General features: G+C 34.5%; 1 protein-coding gene across 2 annotated transcripts in view; it reads right to left on the bottom strand.

Annotated features, from left to right (window-relative positions):
* DGKB (diacylglycerol kinase beta) overlaps positions 1-21,895 on the bottom strand; it is a 363,732-nt gene that overhangs the window by 131,053 nt on the left and 210,784 nt on the right. For both annotated transcript variants that reach the window (XM_027777058.2, XM_027777059.2), the window contains one exon: positions 13,058-13,122. In XM_027777058.2, the coding sequence (XP_027632859.1) occupies positions 13,058-13,122 (65 nt within the window). The remainder of the gene's footprint in view (positions 1-13,057; positions 13,123-21,895) is intronic.

Here is a 21,895-nt window from a genome sequence, read left to right as displayed (position 1 = left end):
CCATGTGCTCTGTTTCATGTAAATAAATATTCGCCACTGCAGACTTAACAAAAAAACAAAACTCCAAGCCTCCTTCCATACGGGAACTTGCACTTAATTTAAGCAACACAGAGGGAGAAGGTGAGCTTTTATCAGGGTGTTGAAGCTGGGGCTCTTTCATTTCAAGCAAGCACTGCAGGTCTTAGGACAGCAGCAACTGTGGGAGAGGCAGCACTCCCCTTCTGTCACTGAAGAAGTTTCTGATTTTTTTATCCAGATTAGTTTTCTCTTTAAATGGGAAAAATGTTCTTACATCAGGGAAACTATTTCCTGCCCAGCACTATCATCCAAGGAAGCTTTACTAGCTACATACTTTCTGCTCCTTCCAGAAAGCAGGATACTTTGCCTTCATAGGCAAGCCAGACATTCATAAGGTAAAGAACTACAGAGATACTGATTTTCCTTAAGTATTATCCGATACAGTTAAATGTTCACCTCCTGTGGCTTGTGGGTAAGGTATATCCTGCCATCAAAAATGTCCAGTATTCTGTGATATACATGGGATATTACCAGTACTCTGTAAAATAAGACAATCAGTCTTAAATATTGAAAGATTACTTAATTTTAATTTAGAAGACAGTATTTGAGTTAATGAAACAAACCATAAAGTCAATACTTTTATGATAAACTCTACCTCTCTGCATTTAACTTACAGATGTGAAGATCAGAAGCATGCCTTGTAATAAAAGGTGAATAATATGAAAGCTCGGATAAATCAGGATTTCAGTGTAACACTGGCTGACCTAGTAGTACTATTTTTTTTTTCAAACAGGTTTGGGCTTATTCCCAAATCTAAATTCTTGGAGAACAGAACAAGATAATATTCTCAGTTAGGTACTTCAGAGTGGTCTCAATAAAAACATAAAAGTGTTTAATTCTAGAAAAATAAGATAGCAGTTATTTTGTCTGCAGTGGCATTGATACTTTGCCTCATACTTCTGAACAGCCTTTAGTGAGGCAGGAACACTTATCTAAACTTCAGTGTCACTTTCCCATTTGTTACAGGGTACACTGGGCTTTTATTTCTATATGCTTTAAAAAAAGACTGCATGTCTAGAAGCACTCTTAGATTTTGCACTATACACCAAAATCTTGCCACAGAAAATGAGTATGTCCTCTTCTGGGCTACAGATTTTAGAGTGCTACCAGTTCAGGGCACTAAATGGTCATACTTATGGTTTGATTACTTTACATCATCAAAGAGTACTCTGGTAGAAGTGTACAACACAGGTAGCTGTCCACCATATTACAATTTCTTAGAGAAGAAAAGTGTTACAAAAAAGATAGACACTATATAATAAAGACTTCAGAAAAAAATAATAAATAGACCAAACAAAGCAACACTTAAGACTTCAAGTAAGAGACGTGGCTGAAAAGCACTTCCTTCTTGCTCTGTCAGCTTCTCCATTTCCCTTTTTATTAAAACACTAAACCATGAGCATTAAGCAGCTCTTAATTTAGCTTTATAATAAAAATTGAAATCCTTCTTAACCAAGAGTATAGTTTTGTTGAAATCTGTATCCTTGATTATTTTATAAGGTGAAGGAACAAAGCAAAGTCAAGAAAGGCAAAGAAAGAAGGAGTCAAAAGCCAAAAGAGAAACAGAAGTCTTATAAGATGCCAGAGGAAGGAAAAAGTAGGCAAAAGATGAATGTGTCTTATAGCAAGAGCAAATATGTAAGTTAAAATTTGACCTCGAAGCCTTCCTTAAGATAGCTAAAAAACCTTTGGTAAGGATCAAGAAGCTGGTATAATGTAGGAGACTAGTGACCACTAGCTTGTGATCCAGTGTACTCAACACTGCACACATTTTATCCCATACTTCAGCTGCATTGCCACTTTGTAATGGAGCATGCTTCCAGGATCACAGAGCTAGTGCTAACTGTGATGGCTCTGGAAGTACAAGCAAGACAGCACCTTGTGCTTGTGGTAGTCTAAATCTGGTCTAAACCTCAGAAGAACATGTGGTTTTGTGTTCCACACAGACCTTGCAGTGCCATCCAGCTTAGAAGTAGACCGGCAGTTCATTATGCAGGTCAGCGGTGACTGTCCGTGAATAATTTTGAGAAACTGGCAGTCAGAGAAGGTTCAGAGTGGTCCTGACAGGCATCTCCTTTCTGTAACTCTTAAGTAGTTCTTTCTTTTTGGCAGTGCTTGCCGTGTCTGACTAATATGTCTTTCCAACATGGACTGTTCTGCATCATGCCTGTATAGCCCTATCCAACAATTTTAGTGTCTTTGGGCATTGTAGTTGATGTCAAAGGAGTTTTGGTAGACAGAAGGAAGACTACCATGTGCACTTATGAAATACACCAGATTTCAAACACTTTAGATTAGTGTCTGTGCTTTCTTCTTCTAGGTTGAAAAAAACAGTTGAGAATCTCTCATTCTGGTATGCCGATACTAGTATACTACACATAAACCATCATCTTTGTAGCGGGTGTGTCCAGTTTCCATGATATTTACTTTGCTCATGTGAATAAAGTAGTGGATAAATATTGTTCATAATTTAAGAAACACAATTAAAAGCGTAATCGTTCACCAGCCTTTCAAAAATACAAAAATGTTTCATCACAGGCTTAACACCCTGGCAATCTGGTGACAGAGTCAAATTTCCACCTGCCTACCAGTTTTCTGTTTCTGCCATAGTTATGAACTACAGCACTGCATTTGCATTGTAGTACAGCTGCTATTTTGCTGTGAAATGATTAAAACACTTTCCAAGTAAGAGAGTGTGCCTGATTGCTCCTTGTCAGAAGGGGGGCCTGAATCACAAAGCCAGTATGAAACTGGTCCCATGGCTGCTGTGCTTCTTTACTACTGCAAGGTTTTTTGGAACAACAAGACCTGCTTAGGTCAATCCACTCAGGTTTAATTTTTTAAAGTCCACAACAATTTGACAATTGAATTTATGTTCCTAAATCACTTTCAGAGAACATTTACATTGCAATTCTCTATGAAATCACATCAGATAAACATATTGAAGATTTCATTCAGAGTGAGTTGTCAGCTGCCTCATACCAGCAAGAAGAACATATTTCTTTGATTAACACACTTTTTTTCTTTCTTTGAATATCAACAAAATCTTGATGAAGAACTAGATTGGCAACTTAACACAGCCTTCAAGACTTTACTGTCACAACCCAAATCACTTAAGAATCTGCTGCTACTTCTGCTGTTACTGTAGCTATTAATATATCATCATAACTAAAAGAAAAAAAAAATTCAAGAAGTATTTTAGCTCATAAAAAAAAAAATCAATGCTGCCCTTGTTTTTAATATATTGTGAGCACAAATATTCTAACCACAGAGAAAGTTCTTCAGTTGGCCATTATACTCCCAAATCACAAGTTAGTGTTCCAAAGAACATTCGATGCCTTTAGACATCTTCATAATTGGCTCAGAAATAGCATGCTGCAAGAAAGGTTAACAGACCTTGCTGTCCCTCATATGTACAAATTTCTATTAAAACCAGCATAACTGAAAGGTTCTCAAGAACCAGTAAACCATATTACTTGCTGCTGTCCCTAAGTCTAATTTGAAAAAAAAAAACCAACAAAAAAAAGTAAATCTAACAGATGGCCTCTTCCTCTGACTACTAAATCAAAATCCTAGGCAGCTTTTACCACCTCTACCTATGTCATGTGGATTCAAATGATACCCTGGTCCTGAATTTTAGGCACTTCAGGAAAACAATTTAATGTAAGTTCAATATGATGTTAAAATACTGCATTAAATTCTTAACCTAAGGAACAATATTAACTGTTGCATATCTAAGTGCACTTCTAGGAATTGAAACGGGATATAATTTGAAAACTTTCTAAGCTTAATAAATTCCAAGTAATTACTAGGTAGCAGTTTTTATGTACAATGTTTTCTGGGTTTTTTTCTATTGTGATCCATTTTATGCCATGACGTACAAACATAACACAAGCATCCAGCCCATCCTCACAACCACCGATCAATAAATTAATTCAGACTTTTTTAATAACTATTCATTTAAACTTTGAGAAACAATACTAAAATTACATTGTACCCCACATGGTTTTTTGCCGGTCTTGTATCCTTGATAATTTCCCCAGAGAGTCGTCCTAGGCTTTTTGAGCTGGAAGGGGGGTGTGTTCTGATCCTTTAGCCAACAATCCACCAGGTACCTTGTTGATCTGAGCCCTTTTACTCAAACCAGAGCTGAACATTAGAAAGCAGTCAACAGAGACAGGTAACAAACACACAGTATGTATTTCCTGAAGTGCAGAGTAGAGTGTTAAATAAACACAGACAATTTTTCTTGGGGCAGGTTAGCAACAGTTTTTGAATTCCCACAATTTCTCTGTCTGACAAAGGAAAAAGTTGAAAGCAGGATACTACACCCTGAGCACTCGTGAAGGAGCAAATGAACATCCGTTAATCTTCTATTTCAGAAGCAGATGCAGATCAATAGTCGCCAATCATTCAGCAATGTAGTTACAAGAAAAAACAGAGAGGTATTCTTTCAGTGCCATGCTAGTACATGGAAATATTCTAACGCATGTAAGCCTGTCTTAGGAATGGCAAAAACATAAGAAATTACATGATTTAGTATCAAAAGACAGAAATGAGCAGAACAGTATTCCCAAAACCCATCAGCTCTTCTGTTAGGCAGACTGAAGTGTTGTGAGGGAAAGACAGCCAATATCACTTTAAACTACTTCTAGCTAAACTTGACTTCGACAGTAGTAGTGTCACGTATCAGAACAAGCAACAGCCATTCCCTTTAAAACACCAGGTCAGCCAGTATATTTCTCTGGTGATGTTTTTAGTTTTGTACTTTTGCCTACTAATCTATTTGAAAATGTGTAGCGATTTCACACACACACATGCATGCACAAAGACATTGAAAAAATCCATAGTTTGGGTATAAGTATATAATACAAAATATAAAAATATATAAAAAGAAAAACAAGTGTAAAAATAAAAATAGAAAATAGAATTTTGGTATATCAATGCTAAAGAGGTTCAATACTAAGATAAGTAGTTCTCAATTTTGATTATATTCTTACATTCTTAGCAGGTGAAATAACAAGAAACAGTAGTTATTGGCAAGACTAAAACCCAAAATCTGAAGGCAATGTTAGCAACAACCTAATAATAGGTACAATTGTACAACTGCATTTATCATTCATTTTTTGTAGAAATGCATCACATTAATTGCTCTGTTATTAAAAAACCCCAGTATTTTCAAAATATTTTCTTTAGAAGAATATATCCTATGTTAATAAAATGAAGATATATATCAGAAGTCAATAAAAACTTTACTTGAGGGATAACCACTGGTTTGATCTTATTTTGTATGATCCACAAATTATCCTTTACTATATACTATGTTTGGAAATACTTCTAGCTTTGCACATTTCTTAGAAAGGGCCATGTAACCCATTGCAATAAAAATAACCGACCTGAAATCAGATCAGAAGGCAGTCTGATTATTTACATGAAAACACATAGACCATGAGCCAGGCAAACTACATTCAAACAGAATAAAGAGAAAATGGAAAATGTTATCTGAAGTGATGGAGGTGGTGACACAAGCTCTTTATTAGATGCATTAAGTACTTAAAATCACTTCAGTTATATAATTAGCAAAGATAAGAACTATAGGTTATTTAATCAGGGGCTGGCATGTTGGTTGAAAAGATTACTTTCAACCAAACACTGTTCAAAATTAATTTGGAACAATAGTAATAACAAAGGGTTAGGAGGATTTGCTAAATTTTTAACTTTTTTTTTTTTTTAAGTACCAAAGTCTCTCTAATATGACACAAACTAATTTGTAATTTCAGACTGCAGAGTTGGAAGCCTGGGGTATATTGTAAGATTCTGGATCTGAAGCAAATCTAGGATCCTGTTTCTTGTGACTTAAAGCACAAGACAAGTAAAAGCACATGACAGTCTCTTCTGTACTAAAGGAGTATACTTGGGCTCTCTTCATTATCTCTCGGTACTGTAGTATATGCCTGGATAACAACATGTTCTAAAAATAGGGGCTTAATTACTGGAATTAAAGGATTAAAAAAAAGCCCCATAAAGCACCCACAGTTCATACTAAAGGTTTTCATGTTGTGATTAAATTTTAATTTCTTTGTACTGAAGAATGATGTGTTTGTGCTTATTAAATAGGAAGTGTAAAATTTATTTCTTAACAATTCATTTCACTGCTTTTAATGGCTTGGATATTGTCAATAATATTATATGTAAGTGCGCTGTGGCCACTTAGCAACCTTGACTGGATTTTGAAAGAGAGTTTTGTTGGTTTTGCAATATATATTAGAAATGGCTGCTGCTTAACTGTTTATAGAGCCCAGCATCTGTTGTAAACAGATATATACACAGGAAATTTTTGTAAAGATTTGCTATTTACTTCAGGGATTTGAAGATTAATTGATCCAAAATGAAGTTTGAAAATCAGCGGTGAGTTTACATTGTTAGTAATCCCTAGTTCTGATTATATCTCCCCCTCCAAAAAAAGCAAGCAATATTGGATAAAAAAAACGTATTATAATGCATTTTATTTAGTGTGTACTCATGAAAATTGGATAAAATAACCTTACTTATTTGTATAGAAATACCTGATCATACTTGATGAGCAAGCAGTAAATAGCAAGCTATAGTTTAGTAGTTTTGTTACAGTGTTTCTCATATCTGTTACTGACCCCCTTCACACGTGAATTTGCTATAAATGAAAGTAGTCAGAAACCTTTTTCTATCATTGTGTTGTTAATTATTATTTCAAACGGTGTGACTAAACAGTGGAAAAGACCAAGATTTAATCCCTATAGAGTTGTTAGCCTTTTGTAATAAAAGGCAGTAGTTTTAATTAATTAAAGAATGTGTAAAACATCCCATAGGCACTTTAATCCATAGAAAAGATTCAATGACCTACTCTGAATAATGAAACATCACCCACAATAAATTCCTTTATCAGCTTGACATCAGTGGAAGAAAATTAGATTTTAGTGACCTTTGCCTATAGCATATGGATAGACCAGTTGTGAATCAACAGTTTGTTACCTGTACAATGCACGATGGACTGATCCCTCTATATGACTCTATATGTGCGCCATGTTAAACAGTACTTTCTCCTAGACAGTGCAATGATTTTCACCCTTTAACACAGCTCTATATCTTACTTGACAATTTCTAAAGCAACTGTTTCTTTAACAACTGGGTGTCATTACATATGTTTAAAACAGATAACTTCCCTTAAAGGAAAAAAAAAACACATTCCCATATCTTGTCAATATTAATAGTACATACTTCAGTTATTTGCTCTTAAAGGTAGAGAAGGGCAGGTGTTCACAACAATCCCCTCCAATGCCCAATAAACAGATAGCCCTTACCATTACAACAGCAGAAAACCTGACCCCATTTTAGTCCTGCAGTGGTAAATTTGACAGCTGAGGACCCTAAGAATACAAACATAAATTCTTTGCTCTGCTTAGGGTCTGATACAGCATGCTGCTTTCAGAAATGTGCTTTGAAATCACAGGGGATGCTCAAGACTTAAGGATGCCTACTTAAAATATATTTTATACAGCACACTGCCTCTAGTGCTCATGGGTCTGAATCCAAGGTTCCCCAATCACACCTGCCTCCCAGCCAACCACTACAGAGTAATGTTACAGGGAGCAAGAAGTCTCTCAAGCCTTAGCCCATTAGCACTTTCAAGAGAAATGATAAAAACATGAAATCTTGTATCAGAGAGAGGTTCACATACTGCAGATGCAGATCGCAGTCATTTTGCTCTGTAGACAGCAGACATAGGTAGGCTGAATCAGCAATATACTCCAACTACCTTCTTTTGTCCCAGCTCAGTAAAATCAAGCACACGTTATACACTTCAGGCATGTTTTCTAAAGATGAGCTACTACATGTTTGAAGTCTGACAAAAGAACATGCTGATTTTTTTTTTTCTTTCCGTCTATGGATATTATAACTAAGAGCTAGGCAGAGAAGGTTGTTCTGAAAGCCATCTCTTGCTCATGTGAAAATATTTCATGCTTTACCATAAATTTGTTCAACTCACATTGCTTCATCTGATGACTGCAGTTGCAGTAACACTGCTTGAGTTCAGAGGTATTGTTCCCTGGAGTCTTATCCTTTTATAAAAAGAAACCTGTGGGTTCAATGGGACAGGTAACAGATGTCTGCAATCTGGTCTCTCTGTGGGGCCAGTGCCACCTTTTTAAGCATTCTCAGCTCAGTCACAACCAAGGAAGGGAGGAGAGGTTGGAGGAAAGTGACTGAAATGTCTGCAATTCATTAGGAATTTTGCGTTGATGATTAGTATATTCACTGCAAATAATGCAGTTGTGATTCAGCCCAAAAGACTCCATCAGACTGAAAAACTGGAAGAATAGTGAAAATATCAAAATAGTTTTGTTCTATTCAAAATGAAACATTTTGACTTTTCAATACAAAGATAAAATAAGCCAACATTAAAACAAAGGCTAAGCACATCTGAGAAGAAATATTTTATTCACCCCATGACAAATGATTTTGCAACTGGGGTTGCCTTACACAAAAAAAAAAGGAAAGAGTTTATACTGATCTTTTTCAATCTCAGTCAGCAAACTAGAAACACTACTTACTTTCAATACTACTTCCTTTCAACAGCAAGTAATTCAGGGAATCTCCAATATTCAGTGGAATAACTCTGTCCTGGTTTCTTTGCTGCCAGGCTGGATTAGAGTTCTTTTACAATAAAGCTTTTGGATACAATAACAGTGTTTGCATGAGAGGTTTGGGTGTTATTTGGGGTTTTTTGTGTGGTATTTTTTTGTTTTTAAGGTCAGTCAAGATATGATACTATGATAACTACATTGTACAATGCAGTACTTATGTCGGAGCACATGGAAGATCTTGTTAAAGATCCATTTACCTGCCATTTCTCCCATCTTTTCTTTCTGTGGCCTTTCCAGATTAAACCAGTGTCACATAACATGTAGGTCAAAACAAAAGCATAACTTCCTTCATTCATATTCATTCAAAGAACACTTATTCTCATTGAGATCACTTGCACAAAGTAAATTGGTTCTTTATATTACTTAAAATTTCCCTTAGAGATTAAGTACATAGATATTGGCACAAAATAAAAGCATAATTAAGCAAGCTGAGAGGGAATCTCAAAAGTACATGGTCAGGAACATGATACAAATTGGGTTATTAGGAATAAGAACTTTTTCTGCTTTAGGATTTCTTCCTCATAAAAGATGAAAATAGATTGATATTGGAAAATCTCAAGGATGATATACTTAATCCTACTTTAGTTTACTGAGACAAAGAAATATCTTTTATGCTACAGGGTGCCAGAGAGTCAAATTAGCATGCCTAAGTTAACTGAATATTATTTTAGAATAGTTAATATCAATGTGAATTATTTTTTGTTGAATGTATTCTTTGTTTCCCTGTATATATTCCAGTCACATAACTCATACATCTGTTATTCCCAGCATCGAGTCTATGATGTTTACACAGATCTCCCTGCAGGGCATTTTGGCCTAACTGAATCGTTATTTCAACAGTATGTCCTAGTTTAATGATACTGTTACTTGAAATGCTGTTTTTTGCAAGTTTTCTCCCTCCTGGGGTTAACTCAGCCCTTCTACACTGAAAGCAGAAAATCTGACCCTACTCTTAAACTGGAGATGCTGGGAAGTGAACTTGGCTTTCTCAAGCACGGGGTTCTCAGCACTTCAGACCTGTGCAGTGGGTAATGTGACAGCTGAGATTCTGGGTTTTATGATCACATTTAAATCTTAATGCAATGTCAGCACTGGTTTTTGATAACATCAGCTAATGATCATAAGATACGATTATTTAAAATGGCATACTAGGATTCATTCTTTTGACAGAGGTGAGGATGCTACTGTGTTCTCACTTCCATTCTTTTCTATTTGATCATCACCAGAAGACAAATTCTTCTCTTGCAGATCCATTTTTAGGAACAAGTAATGAATATTTTAACATCACTGTTAGACATTTACGCTGAGCCTTATTTGGGAAACAATATGGAGCCATTCCATACTGAAGCTTACAAGTATAACATTTTGAAGTGATTAAGAAATATATTAAGTGTTTTTCAGTGAAATTTAAGCTTCTGAACAGAGAAGACCCTTTTGATAAAGGGACTTGACTACAATTTAATAAGAAAGTGAAACAAACAGGTGCTTCATTGAAAAGAAGTGTCATAAGGTAGCTGCTAAGTCATTTGAAGATTTAAGAAACAACAGATAAGGTAGATTTTTAATTCATGAGTATTTACACATATTTAAACTTAGATACTCCAAAGACCTAAATGTCTGTGCATCTCTAGGCAGTTTAGAAATCCACATGTTGATTTCTTTCTTTCTGAGTAAGTCAGTAATACTAAAGTCTTTGTGTCCAAAATCCATAAACACTGCTCAGTTTCAAAATGTGTCAGAGTTCGTAATAATTAGTCACCTACTTCCAAAGCACTCCACAATATCAGCTAGTAGTCATTAAAGCATCTTTCTAAGCCTTGTGATTTGCTCTAATCTTCATTTTGAGAAGGTAAACAACTACAGAAAGATTCCGTTTTCACACAGGAGTACACATCAGGAGCTTCCCTATTGGTATGCTCTACCTACATGTGGAACTTGGGATGAGTGTCAAGAAATGCCCTTATGAATTTCATGATCATTACCAGGATATAATGCAAAAGTTTCTCCAACGCCCAACTTAACCTAACTCACTGAAGCAGATACAACACCCTTGGATTTCAAAAGACCTCTGCACACAGTATAAACTTAAAGTTTCTCTTTAGTGAGGAAACTTTCTACATGTTCATTTTCAAAGTAGAACCTCAGTGTGAGGACCGGCTTTACAAAACTGAATGATAGCTGTGGGAGCTCCAAACCTAGGAAAACCAGGCAAGAGAAAATTAACATAAAACAGTGAAAGAATTAGCTTTTTAAATCACGACAGATATTCGCATGTGACAATGTAGGATTTTCAAATGAGTAAGTGCCATCAGCTATGGAGCCCACTATGAATCTGACTTGAGTTGGACTTGCTGATCCTAAATCATTTAGATTGCACAGAAAACTCCAGAGTCTGGTGAATTAAGTCTTGTGGTTTAGCAGACATCTGAAAAAGGTTTTTATTTTCACACACTGCATGAAAATGTTGCTGCAACATATTACGGAGTGTTGCCACATGCAAACAACTGTTAGTAGAACAAACTATTTGTAAACTAACATCATCTGGAAAATCCTATTTAAAAAAATAGAAATCTGATGTTTTTTCTCACCACACAAAAGAAGAAACATTTTAAAACATCAGCTTCTATTACACTATTTTGGTCAAGTCTTTATGTTCTTTTTTAGAAATCCATAATCTTTCTGAATAGTCTTTCAAGTCCCAGAGAATCATTGCTTTTTTCAAGTTCTTTCAATATCACAGTACCAAAGCACATAGGGACTGGAACTATATATTTTTGTAATTAATTTCCTTAAGATAATGTTAGAAACATCAGGTTCCTTAAAATATAGATGAATTTCAAGGTGAGTCTGCTAGCAGATGTTATTAATGACATATGATTTATTGTGACATGAAATCTGATCTGAAACTCATGTTATTAGCTGAGCTTTTTATAAATTATAATTGCCAACTGCTGAAAATATGCCGAAAGACCACTGATAAACTAGCTTCATCTTCAGGGCCTAGAATATCTGCATTTGCTAAATGTCCAATATCTCTAGTCCTGCTGAATGAGTATAATACATTGGGATGTGCAGATCAGGCTTGAGTTCAGATCTTTTCATAGCATAATTCTTTCAGAATAAGAAGCACCAGAGGTAGGAGGAGGAGGTCATAGAAAATCAATGTCTACTGTGGAACTTTAAAAGAGACATACACTCAGGTTTATAGTATGTCATTGCATAGATGTTAAACAGATTGAGTATTTAAGAAAAAAGTCCCCATCTGACTGTTAAATGTAAAATTCATACTTTCAACATGAAAACAGTAAGAAGTTAGAAAATATTTAAACATCATTCTGTACAGCTCTAAGACGACAGCACAAACAGCATATTTTATCATCCTAAAGTCTATGAAGATTTGCATCTACACAAGAGTTTCTAGGTCACCCCCATGGAAAACTAAAAAAAAAAAAAAAGTCTGTGGGTAGACTGACAATCAGAAAACACTTATGTTAATAATTGTTTCTCAATATTCTCTGTTTATTCCAAATAACTTCATATCTTACTTTCCTCTCCCCACATACTTTTCAATGCTCATTAAAGTTTCTGAAATGTTGCTTTTACCCATCACAACTTATGTTCTAAGTTACCCAAATAAGAAGAGACAAACATAAGCACTGCGTTATGAATATTATCTACTTAACAAACCAGATATTGAAAGAAGGTGAATTGACAGCACATGTTGTAATACATTTTTAATCTCCAGAAAAGCTCTGAGATAACATTTCAAAAACCAACACAAGGAACAGATGCAAAGTCTCATTCCTGACTTTTTTACATATCCAAAGTTGTTTAATGATAAAAGCATTTATGTGTAAAATGGCATTCACTTGCCCTTACTAAGAGTATATATGGAAAAGCCCCCTGTCAATGTACCAGTGTGCATGTGGGAATGAAACATAAGGATCACCATCTGCAGCTGTCTAATAAGCGTTCTTCAGTGCCTAATGGCAAAGTGTCAATTCAGGGATCCTCAGATACCACAATGCATCATCTTCTCCATGGTAGTTTTACAAGTCAAACATTTCACATGTGAGAACAGTTTATTTATAATGCTATTCATTTCAGTTGAAATACCAGATATAAAATAGTTACACTACAAGCAGTCTGGGAGTATATACGTAATATAAAAAGCATCAATTTCCTCTCTTTTATAAGAATCAATATTTTAAAGGATGTGCAAAATTTAACCCCTCATGGAACATACCTTAACAACATGGAAAGAACCTTTTATTATGAAAATATTTTTAGATTCTTACCTACTGTTGAACTTCTCTGGATGTTTTTCTCTCATGATATGGAATCTGTGAGCAATTGAAGCATCCTAACAGGAAAAAGAAAACCACAATCTATTATGTCAGGAAAACTGCAAAACAGAGAACCAAACTGTAAACAAGGCATATTGTTTGTAAGGTGCTTTGTGAACTGTCATTTTTAACTAGAGCAATACTCCTACCACTTAGAAAGTTTACAGATACACTGACCCAAGAATGGGATATATCTGAACTTAATCACTTATTACATTTGCTTATTATTCTTTTCTGCAAACCAGACATTGCAGTTATGTTCACTGAAAGTGTCTTCAACTTCTATACAGCAAGTATCACCCAGATATGGTGAAGGTTTGCAGTAAGACAGCTCATGCAGTTCTTGTAGGAATGCTAAATAAAGTCTATGAAATCTTTAGTTCAGTCACTTTAGTAAAAGTGACTGATAGAGTCTGCATTTACATGATAGGCATACGGCTTGATACTTGCATACAGCAATTCAATAGCTTTCTGTAACATTTGGTAGAAAATGGGAGTAAATGCCATGAGAAGCCCCATTTGCTATACGTCAGGGTGTGAAATGACATGGGAGACAAAATGGATTTACATTTTAAAGACACTTGTTAATTAAATATATTTTATAAAAACATTTAATATTGTAGTAAATTATGTTTATACATTTAAATAATGTGTATGTGAAATGAAATAGCTGTATGAAATACTTACATGTGTATAACATTTTAAAACAAATCAAACCATTGTGGTGGTGCATGTTGCTGAAAATATTTGGAACCAATGTGCTAGAATCACTTTTCACAGCATATTTATACCTCCTTTGCAGGTATGAAAATAATGTATTCCTCATTCCAGATCATGTAATATTTATTTCACATACTAATCATTAAAAATTTACAAACTGGGAATTAAGAACGTAAAAAGTTTTTTCCATCCTTTAATGTATGTATTAAATGAGGTGTGAGAGTACGCAATCTACCAACTCTTCCATCTTGCAGGAGATATGAAACACGGAAAAATTCATTTGGATTGTGTTTTTATAATTATGCTTTAAAATACTGCATATATAAGAATATAAATACAAGAGTTAGTTCAGCTAGTAAGAAATTTAAATTAATTTGAGTTTCCATGTAAATAGAGTTTGACAAAACCAACAAAAAAAACTATTACTGTAATCAACTAATTTTTTATATCAAAAAATGTCATTTACCAGCTTAAAAGATTATGGAAATATAAACCCAAAGAATCTGAGAGAAGTATTACATTCAATATGCAGTCTGTATCTAGCAACATTTTCAGGGATTTTCAAACAATGATAATTAACAACCGGGGGGGGACACGACCCAAATTGAATACTTTATTGAAATTTTATATTATTGCTGATTCTAAACATGACTATAATATTTTGTTCAAAATCATTATTTTTAAAAAATCAATGGTAATATAAATCTTAAATAAGCAAGCAAGCATTTAGTGCAGCTATATAGGTACCCACTAACAAACACGGCTGCAACACTGTTTGTCTAACATCGTTTTTTTATTTACTAGAGTCCTAAGCAAGGCGCGCTCTGGAAAACAGACTGGTCCAATCTTCAAGGTTTGGTTTATTAACTCAAGGGTATTAAAAAAAAATATATGAACTTTAATATCACAGCAAAGATAAAATTGTTCAGATAGATTGATATTTAAATAAATTAAGATTATGAATAAAAAAGCAGTACATAAGTCATAATACTTTACACACACTCACCCTACATAAGGATATCGCATAGCATAGTATTTTTAGGCAAAACTTGTGATCCCTGATCAAATGAAATATGTAAGTGTTATCACTAAATGTATTGACTCCATCAAAATACTTGTATTCATGACCCTGTTACAAAGTTTCTAAAGATGAACATAGTTAGTTGCTTTATGCACATTACCATTACTTATTTATTTTTCTATTATCTTTAAGAATAGAATTGTCAATTAACGTTTGGCTGTTCCTTGAGGAAAACACAGCAAAAATCCCTAGTGAATGGGCTGGTGTTGGTCATGAAATGCCTTATTGTTCTGTCCTGTCATCCAAACTGTCACGTGAAACTTTTAGCTCTATATTCCCAAACTGCACTCATCATTATTTTACATTTATTTTTATGTGTAATTTTATAAGGCAAATATCCACAAGTATCCAGGAGATCCCACAGTTCTCAGAGACAGATGAAATAAAGCTGACAGTAAACCCTGAGACATCACACTTCTAAAGAAAGCCTGCCAGCTGAACTAAAGTAATAACTCTGTTAACTTTAGAAAGACCCATCATTCATACTTTATCCCACATTAGATGTGCCAACATTAGAAAAGTATATTTGTTAGCAAGTTCTATATGAAAAAGAAATAAAAGGACTACTGTTGTAGTTAACCTTTAATTTTCTACACACTGAAGCAAAAGAGAGACCCAAGACAAAATGAATAGAAGAGTAGCAGCATATTTGACAGAAACTAGGAAACACTAATCAAGGACTAACTGTCTAATGAATGAAATGAAAAGGCTAATGTGCTTACTCATGCATAACAAATGTAAGGCACAAACAAGCTAGGGATCAATGCCCACTGCAGATGGCAAACAGGCAGTTGTTTCCATGCAAGGTTGACTTGATCAAAATTTTCCCCTGCCTGAACATTTTCTGATTCCAAAATGGATCAACTAACTTAATGAGCTGAGAGGTAAAAAAAGTAATACACAAAGCTCATTTTGACAGGCAGAATACAAGACAGGCAGATGTCAGAATATTTCATTAAAAAATAATAAAAATTTGTTAAAAGGCTATTTTTTATTAATGGAGACTGTAAACTAGAGTAGTAACTACACACAGATATGCTCAGAAGTTGGGGAGGCACTACAGCTCTCTTCAGTTTATACCGCCCAACTGCTTTTTAAACCCTTAATTCATTCCAATGAACAGAGTCTTTAGATTCCCTAGCAGAAGGACCACTTCCCAGCCATAACTCCATGGTATAGGAAAATCTTAAACCAGCCCATGTGGGTTGCATGTTAGCAAAATAAACCTTTGTTCTATGGCGGGGTGGGAGGAAGAAAAGATTAAAAAAGAAAAAACTACACTGAGTTTTCTGTTTTCCAAAAGTCTACAATCTTTTATTTGTTAAGATAGTAGCATATAGACTAGTATAAATAAATTAAAAACAATGGGAAAAATTGAAAGTAATGGGAACTTGAGAATGGGGAGGAATGCATGTTCTGTCTTCTGAGAGCTGTAGGAATTACCAGATGCCATCCCTGAATCCTGAGGAACAACCATTAAAAATTTTGTATTTCTGGATGAGGAGAGCAGAGGGTCCTTCACTGTGAGCTGTTTTGGCTACGTTTGATATTTGATTCATTTTAGCAGACTTCATTCAGCTATTTCATAATGAGGCATCTAGCCCAACCTTATCAGAGGATAAAATCATTGTTAGACCAGTAGACAATTAATTTATTATTTGTGTCACAAACTATATTAAAATCACCTGATTAACTATACTGAGAAACAGAGCAATATACACATACACAGTAAGTCAAATACTGTTTGCATATTGTCACCTTAATATGCTGACCTTTCCCGGTACCTGGTATTTTGCATGGCCAGTAAAATATGAGAAATTATTTTCGTATTTTATAATAAAATTGATGTAAAAGAGAAACCCAAGGAGTCAGTGAAGCAAACTCATGTGCTTTGTGATGAACAGGTTTTTTAGAAAGGTCATTTGCCAGTCAGATGCTGGTCTATAATTAATATAACCTGTGGGCATTATTTATTAATTTTTTATTAATAAATTTAGGTGTCCTAGTCTGAAATAGTTTTCCAGCAGTATTATCTGAATCTAAATATTTTCTGCTTTTAAAAGTAACACAAGTACACACAAATATGCCTAAAATTTGCAAGAGCTTTATTATTAACAATAATCTGAGGAGACACAATGCTGTCAGGCCTGTTGCAAGGTGAAAGGAGGAGAAAGATCTTATAGGATCACTGTAATATGAATCTAGCACCTTTCATTACACCCATGCTTCAGTCACAAAGCTCATTTTATACCTAAAGCATTGTAACATTTTTCACCAAAGCACCCAAGATTGGAGATTATTTTTTTTTCAGGAACACTTCTGCATTAAAATCAATGCTGGTGCACAAAGTAATGCTGAATACAGAGCATTTGAAGCAGAACCAAGTAACTAATTAGTGTGTTTCTGAGAATATTACATGAATATTTGAGTTGTATGCTAGTATTCTAAAATACTTTTTTTAAAATACACAATATTTTTAGTCATTTACATGTCATATGCAATATATAACAATAGCCTAGATTATGATGTTTTCTCTGAACTTTCATTTCACAGTATGACCATTCTAATCTGAAAAAACCTACCACACCTTGTTCTCTTCTGTATGCCTGTCTAGTTTAGATGGTTTCACTGCTGTAGTGTTTTTAAAGCAGAGATGAAGGAATGGGTGTTTCAAGAACACAAAATGCAGTTTATCCCGGTTTAAATTCTACAGAATTGTAAACAGACCCTTAAAAAAATGTACATCTATATCTCCCAAATATTCAACCTGGACATAAGCATGATGAACACCCTTAAATTGAACCTGTTCGGAGTCTGAAGTAGCTGGACTATCCTTCTTATATCTCACTCAGGTTTGTTTTAAATCCTGACAGTGAAGACAAGATAGAGAACAGACAGAGCATATCTGAATCTACTCCTAGGAAATGGAAAAAATATTTTAATTGAACTAGGACATTTCTCAAAGTGACCTGCCAAGAAGAAAAGAAGCTTAAGTTGCTACACCTCTTTAATACCTTATGATTGACTTACACACATATATATTCATCTTTTTAATGGGTATTAGCATTACCGGAAAGCAATCTGAAGCAGACTTTTCAGAGGAGTAACCTTATACATTGTGAATAACCTTATAGAAAGATTAATGCATTTAATATATATCTATCTATAAGCTTGCTGTGATTAAAATTTCCATTAAATAATAATTTTTATGCTGGTGAACAAACAAATGACCAATGTGCATGTTCTTTGGATATAAATGGTATGATTATTTTTTTCTAAGATGTTTCTTTAATTAAGGCTTAATGGATCCACAAGGCTAGGAAGCTTAAGGGATAATTCAGCAACCTGTAATCTTTGGATCAGAATGCAAATCTAACCCGTACAACCAGTTAGCTCACATCAGTTATTAATGTGGAATAATACAGATGTACAAAAAGTATCATTGCAAATAGATTAAAAAAGGTTGCTGTAGTGGCTTAAGACTAAAAATTATTTTCTGGATAAACAAACATCCTTACGGTTATGCATTCCACTTTCTGCACATGCACACAAAAAGCAAAAAACATAGATGCATCCTTTGTTTTAACACATCCTACCCTGTAATAATCAAAAGTCTCAGATAAGCAAACAATATGGCTAGTATTGAACCATTAGAGGAACAAGTCTAGAAAAAAAGTACTCTTGAATCAAGCTGTCATTTCATATTTGACTCCCAGGTGTTTTTGATTAAATTACACATTAATCTGAAAGACAAAGTAAGATATCATTAAAAAAAAACAAAAAACATTAATACTTTTTTTTTTTTTTTTTGTGAAACACTAGATACTATAGTCATCTTAGTTTCTACTGGTATTCCAAGCCAGTATGTCTGAGGAAGATAATAGCTTGAGAAGGTCAGAGCAAGAGGAGATCTCAAGATCTTTTTGATGCAAGTTTGCTAAAAGATACTGATAATTCTTCTTAGTAAGAAAAAATCTGAAAATAATAAATATCTAAGAAACTTGTGTTCCTGGTTTTCCAAGAAAACCACAGAAACCATCAAGATAATGTGAATAATTTTGTGATATTCTTGACACCCAGCTCTCTGATGGTCATGTTTAAATACATTTCAGCTGTATATGTATTACTGTCAAGTGACAGTTCATATTTTAAATACTCATTTAAGTAGGTACTGTCTCTAAACCCAGGATGAAACATCAGTAACCACAGTATTTATAAAAGACAGGCAAAAGACCAGAGGATGGTATAGCTGGAAATTTGAACAAAATATTTGGAACAGGCCTTCAAATGTAAGCGTATTTCCTTTCCCTTTTCATTCAAAATGAAATCCCTGTTGAGTTTCTGACATTATATATATCTGTAATTTGGTACTAGAATGTTTCACACAGACACAAAGTAGAAGCCATTTTGCAGGAAAAGATGTGTTTGCAAAAATAAACCACAACCCACTCCTATGTTCTGCCTATGTATAACTCTATAACATGTTGACACCTACACAAAATGACTAATCACAATTTACTATTGATCAATTCATATAGGGTAACCACATGTCCCAGCTGTGTAGGAACAGGTCCAGGGGCCAGTCCTGTAAGAGAAACCTTTGTACTAGTATCTCAAGGACTTTCTTTGAGGAGCTATTTTACTATTAAGAAACTAATACTAAATTTCTATGTCTCTATCATAAAATTCACTAATCACATTCAAGGCCCATCAAAGATGACTGTGAGATAAGATTATTATCAGACTAGATGACTATAGCAAACTTTGCCCCATGACCCAATACAATACAGAACTCATGTACTCTTGTAAGATGAGTTCTGCCGAGGATACACTGTGTTACTGAGCACATTTTCCTTTCTTTATATTTGGCCACCCTAAATTTACTGTAACTAGAGAAGGGTTCTTCTAGATCCATGCAGAGTGTTTATGTGGTCACTAAAAAGAGAAGAAAAAAAGTGATCACATGGCAATTAGCCAACTTAGCCATATAGACAGTGTATTAAATATCTTTTATATTAGAAAGATCTCTGTGGTAAACCTTTAGTAGCATTTCTGATAACTGCTGATGGAGAACTATGTTGAAATTGTCCCAAATTATCCTGCACAATGAGTTTGAGAATAACACAGTCAAGGACACAGCTAAGATTGAAAGTCAGTATAAGCAATGCAATGCAGTGGAATTGGCTGTGTTGCTTTAGCTGCTCTTCAGAAACACACAGTGATGGCTCACAGATACCTTCAGTAAAAGGCACAGAAACAGTTTACATTAAGAGCCTGTCCACCTTGAAAGGAATGCCTAGACTTTTTATGCCCAGTGCCTTTGCAGTTCTGCAGAAAGAAAAGTAATTCTCCCCAAAAAATCAACTACTAAGCAGGCTTTTTGTGAAATAATAATTATTGCCATCACACTAAAAACTTAACATAAAGAAAAAGGCATGTTTGGGATAAAGAATAATGGCTTGTGCAGTGTCTAGAAAAACTAAAGTCAACTTATTTATGGTCTTCAAACACTGTCCTAACAAAAAAACCCACCAAAACATGTACACACAAAAAATCAAAACCTTTTGGTTATTTTCATTTTGAGCTTTAAGTTGTCATTAGAGTAGTATTCTCAGGGGCTAAATTTAGGCACCTAAACTGGCAGGATGATCTTTCTATCCTCCCAGTATGCTTAAAAGTAAAAATAAAGCTCTTTGGAAAGGTTCTTCCAAAAGGCACATAGACAAGTTTCTGTTCTGGATCATCATTTGGAAATCTTTTGTTAATCATACAAGAAGCTGAGCACATCTAGCTTCCTAACTTTATGAAACTATGCTTGAAATGCAACAGTTTGAGCAGTCCTTCACTGGGGTTCAAGCCAAAACTTGTATCACCACCTATTTTATATGCTTATTTGCTTGATAGGGATCAAATAATAAATGTTTACCTGACTTCTCCTTAGCAACTTCCCATAACTTGTTAGTCAAAGCCTTGGCAACAGAGCCTTATAATTTTAATACATATTTATGTTATTCATTTGTTTCCATAGCAGATATTTATTTTATAAGAAGTATGCAAACCACTGAAACATCTCTCATTGATTTACACTCTGAAAGAATATTTTTCTCTTAATTGAAAAAGGTCACTGTTTTCCTCAATCATTATACTTTCAATTTGAAATTTAGATTTTTGTATATTATTTATTATCTTCCCTATGGGACAAAAAATATTAATTTATTAAAACCCCAACATACTCATAAATTAGGGCTAGATGCTAAGATTATTTATCTACAGATGTTCTCTCTCTCTCTTCACTGATTCACGTCAAACTTTTTCAGTTCCTCTCCCTCACATATTTTATATACCCTCTTTACTCTTTCTTAGAGGTCTAAAAGCAACTTTTTTGACTTTTGCTCAGTATCTGCATTTATTTTTGTGTTGCATCAATCAGAACATTTTCTGAATCCTACATTATTTTCTTGGGTTTTCGTTCACCTGTGTTATTCACAACTAAGCAGACATACAGCTGCCACACACAGCTTTTCTTCATCTCCTTTTGACTGACTTCCATTTTAAAGTGTTTTTCATTTGGGTCAAGATTCTTCTTTGGAAAGATTACATGGTTGCCCTGTTTACCTTTTCTAATTGCATTATCATTGACTTTCTTCACCTTCACCATCTTCTCCATTTGACTTGTGGTAAATGAGCCAAACTTCTGGGGTATTCTGCCCTAAAAAAGGATGGTTAACATGTACATGTCTACATAACCACCTTTCTCAGACATATTGTTTCCACCATCTCCAAATTTACCTGGGTAATAAGGCTAGACATTCAGATATAAAATCCATCAACAATGTACTGGCCTAAATGCCCTTGTTTTCACTTGGGATTTCACCACCACCACCAGAACCCCACCACCCAGCCACCCCCAAAAATACAATCAATCCTGCTTGTATGATTATGATATTAATTTTCCCCCTTGCTTCTGCTCCTTAGTTGTTTTTTTATAT

Source organism: Falco peregrinus, chromosome 5 (genome assembly GCF_023634155.1).
Source record: "Falco peregrinus isolate bFalPer1 chromosome 5, bFalPer1.pri, whole genome shotgun sequence".
Classification (NCBI taxonomy): domain Eukaryota; kingdom Metazoa; phylum Chordata; class Aves; order Falconiformes; family Falconidae; genus Falco; species Falco peregrinus.
The sequence above is the reverse complement of the archived record's forward strand: the minus strand, read 5'-3'. Positions and strand labels throughout refer to the sequence as shown.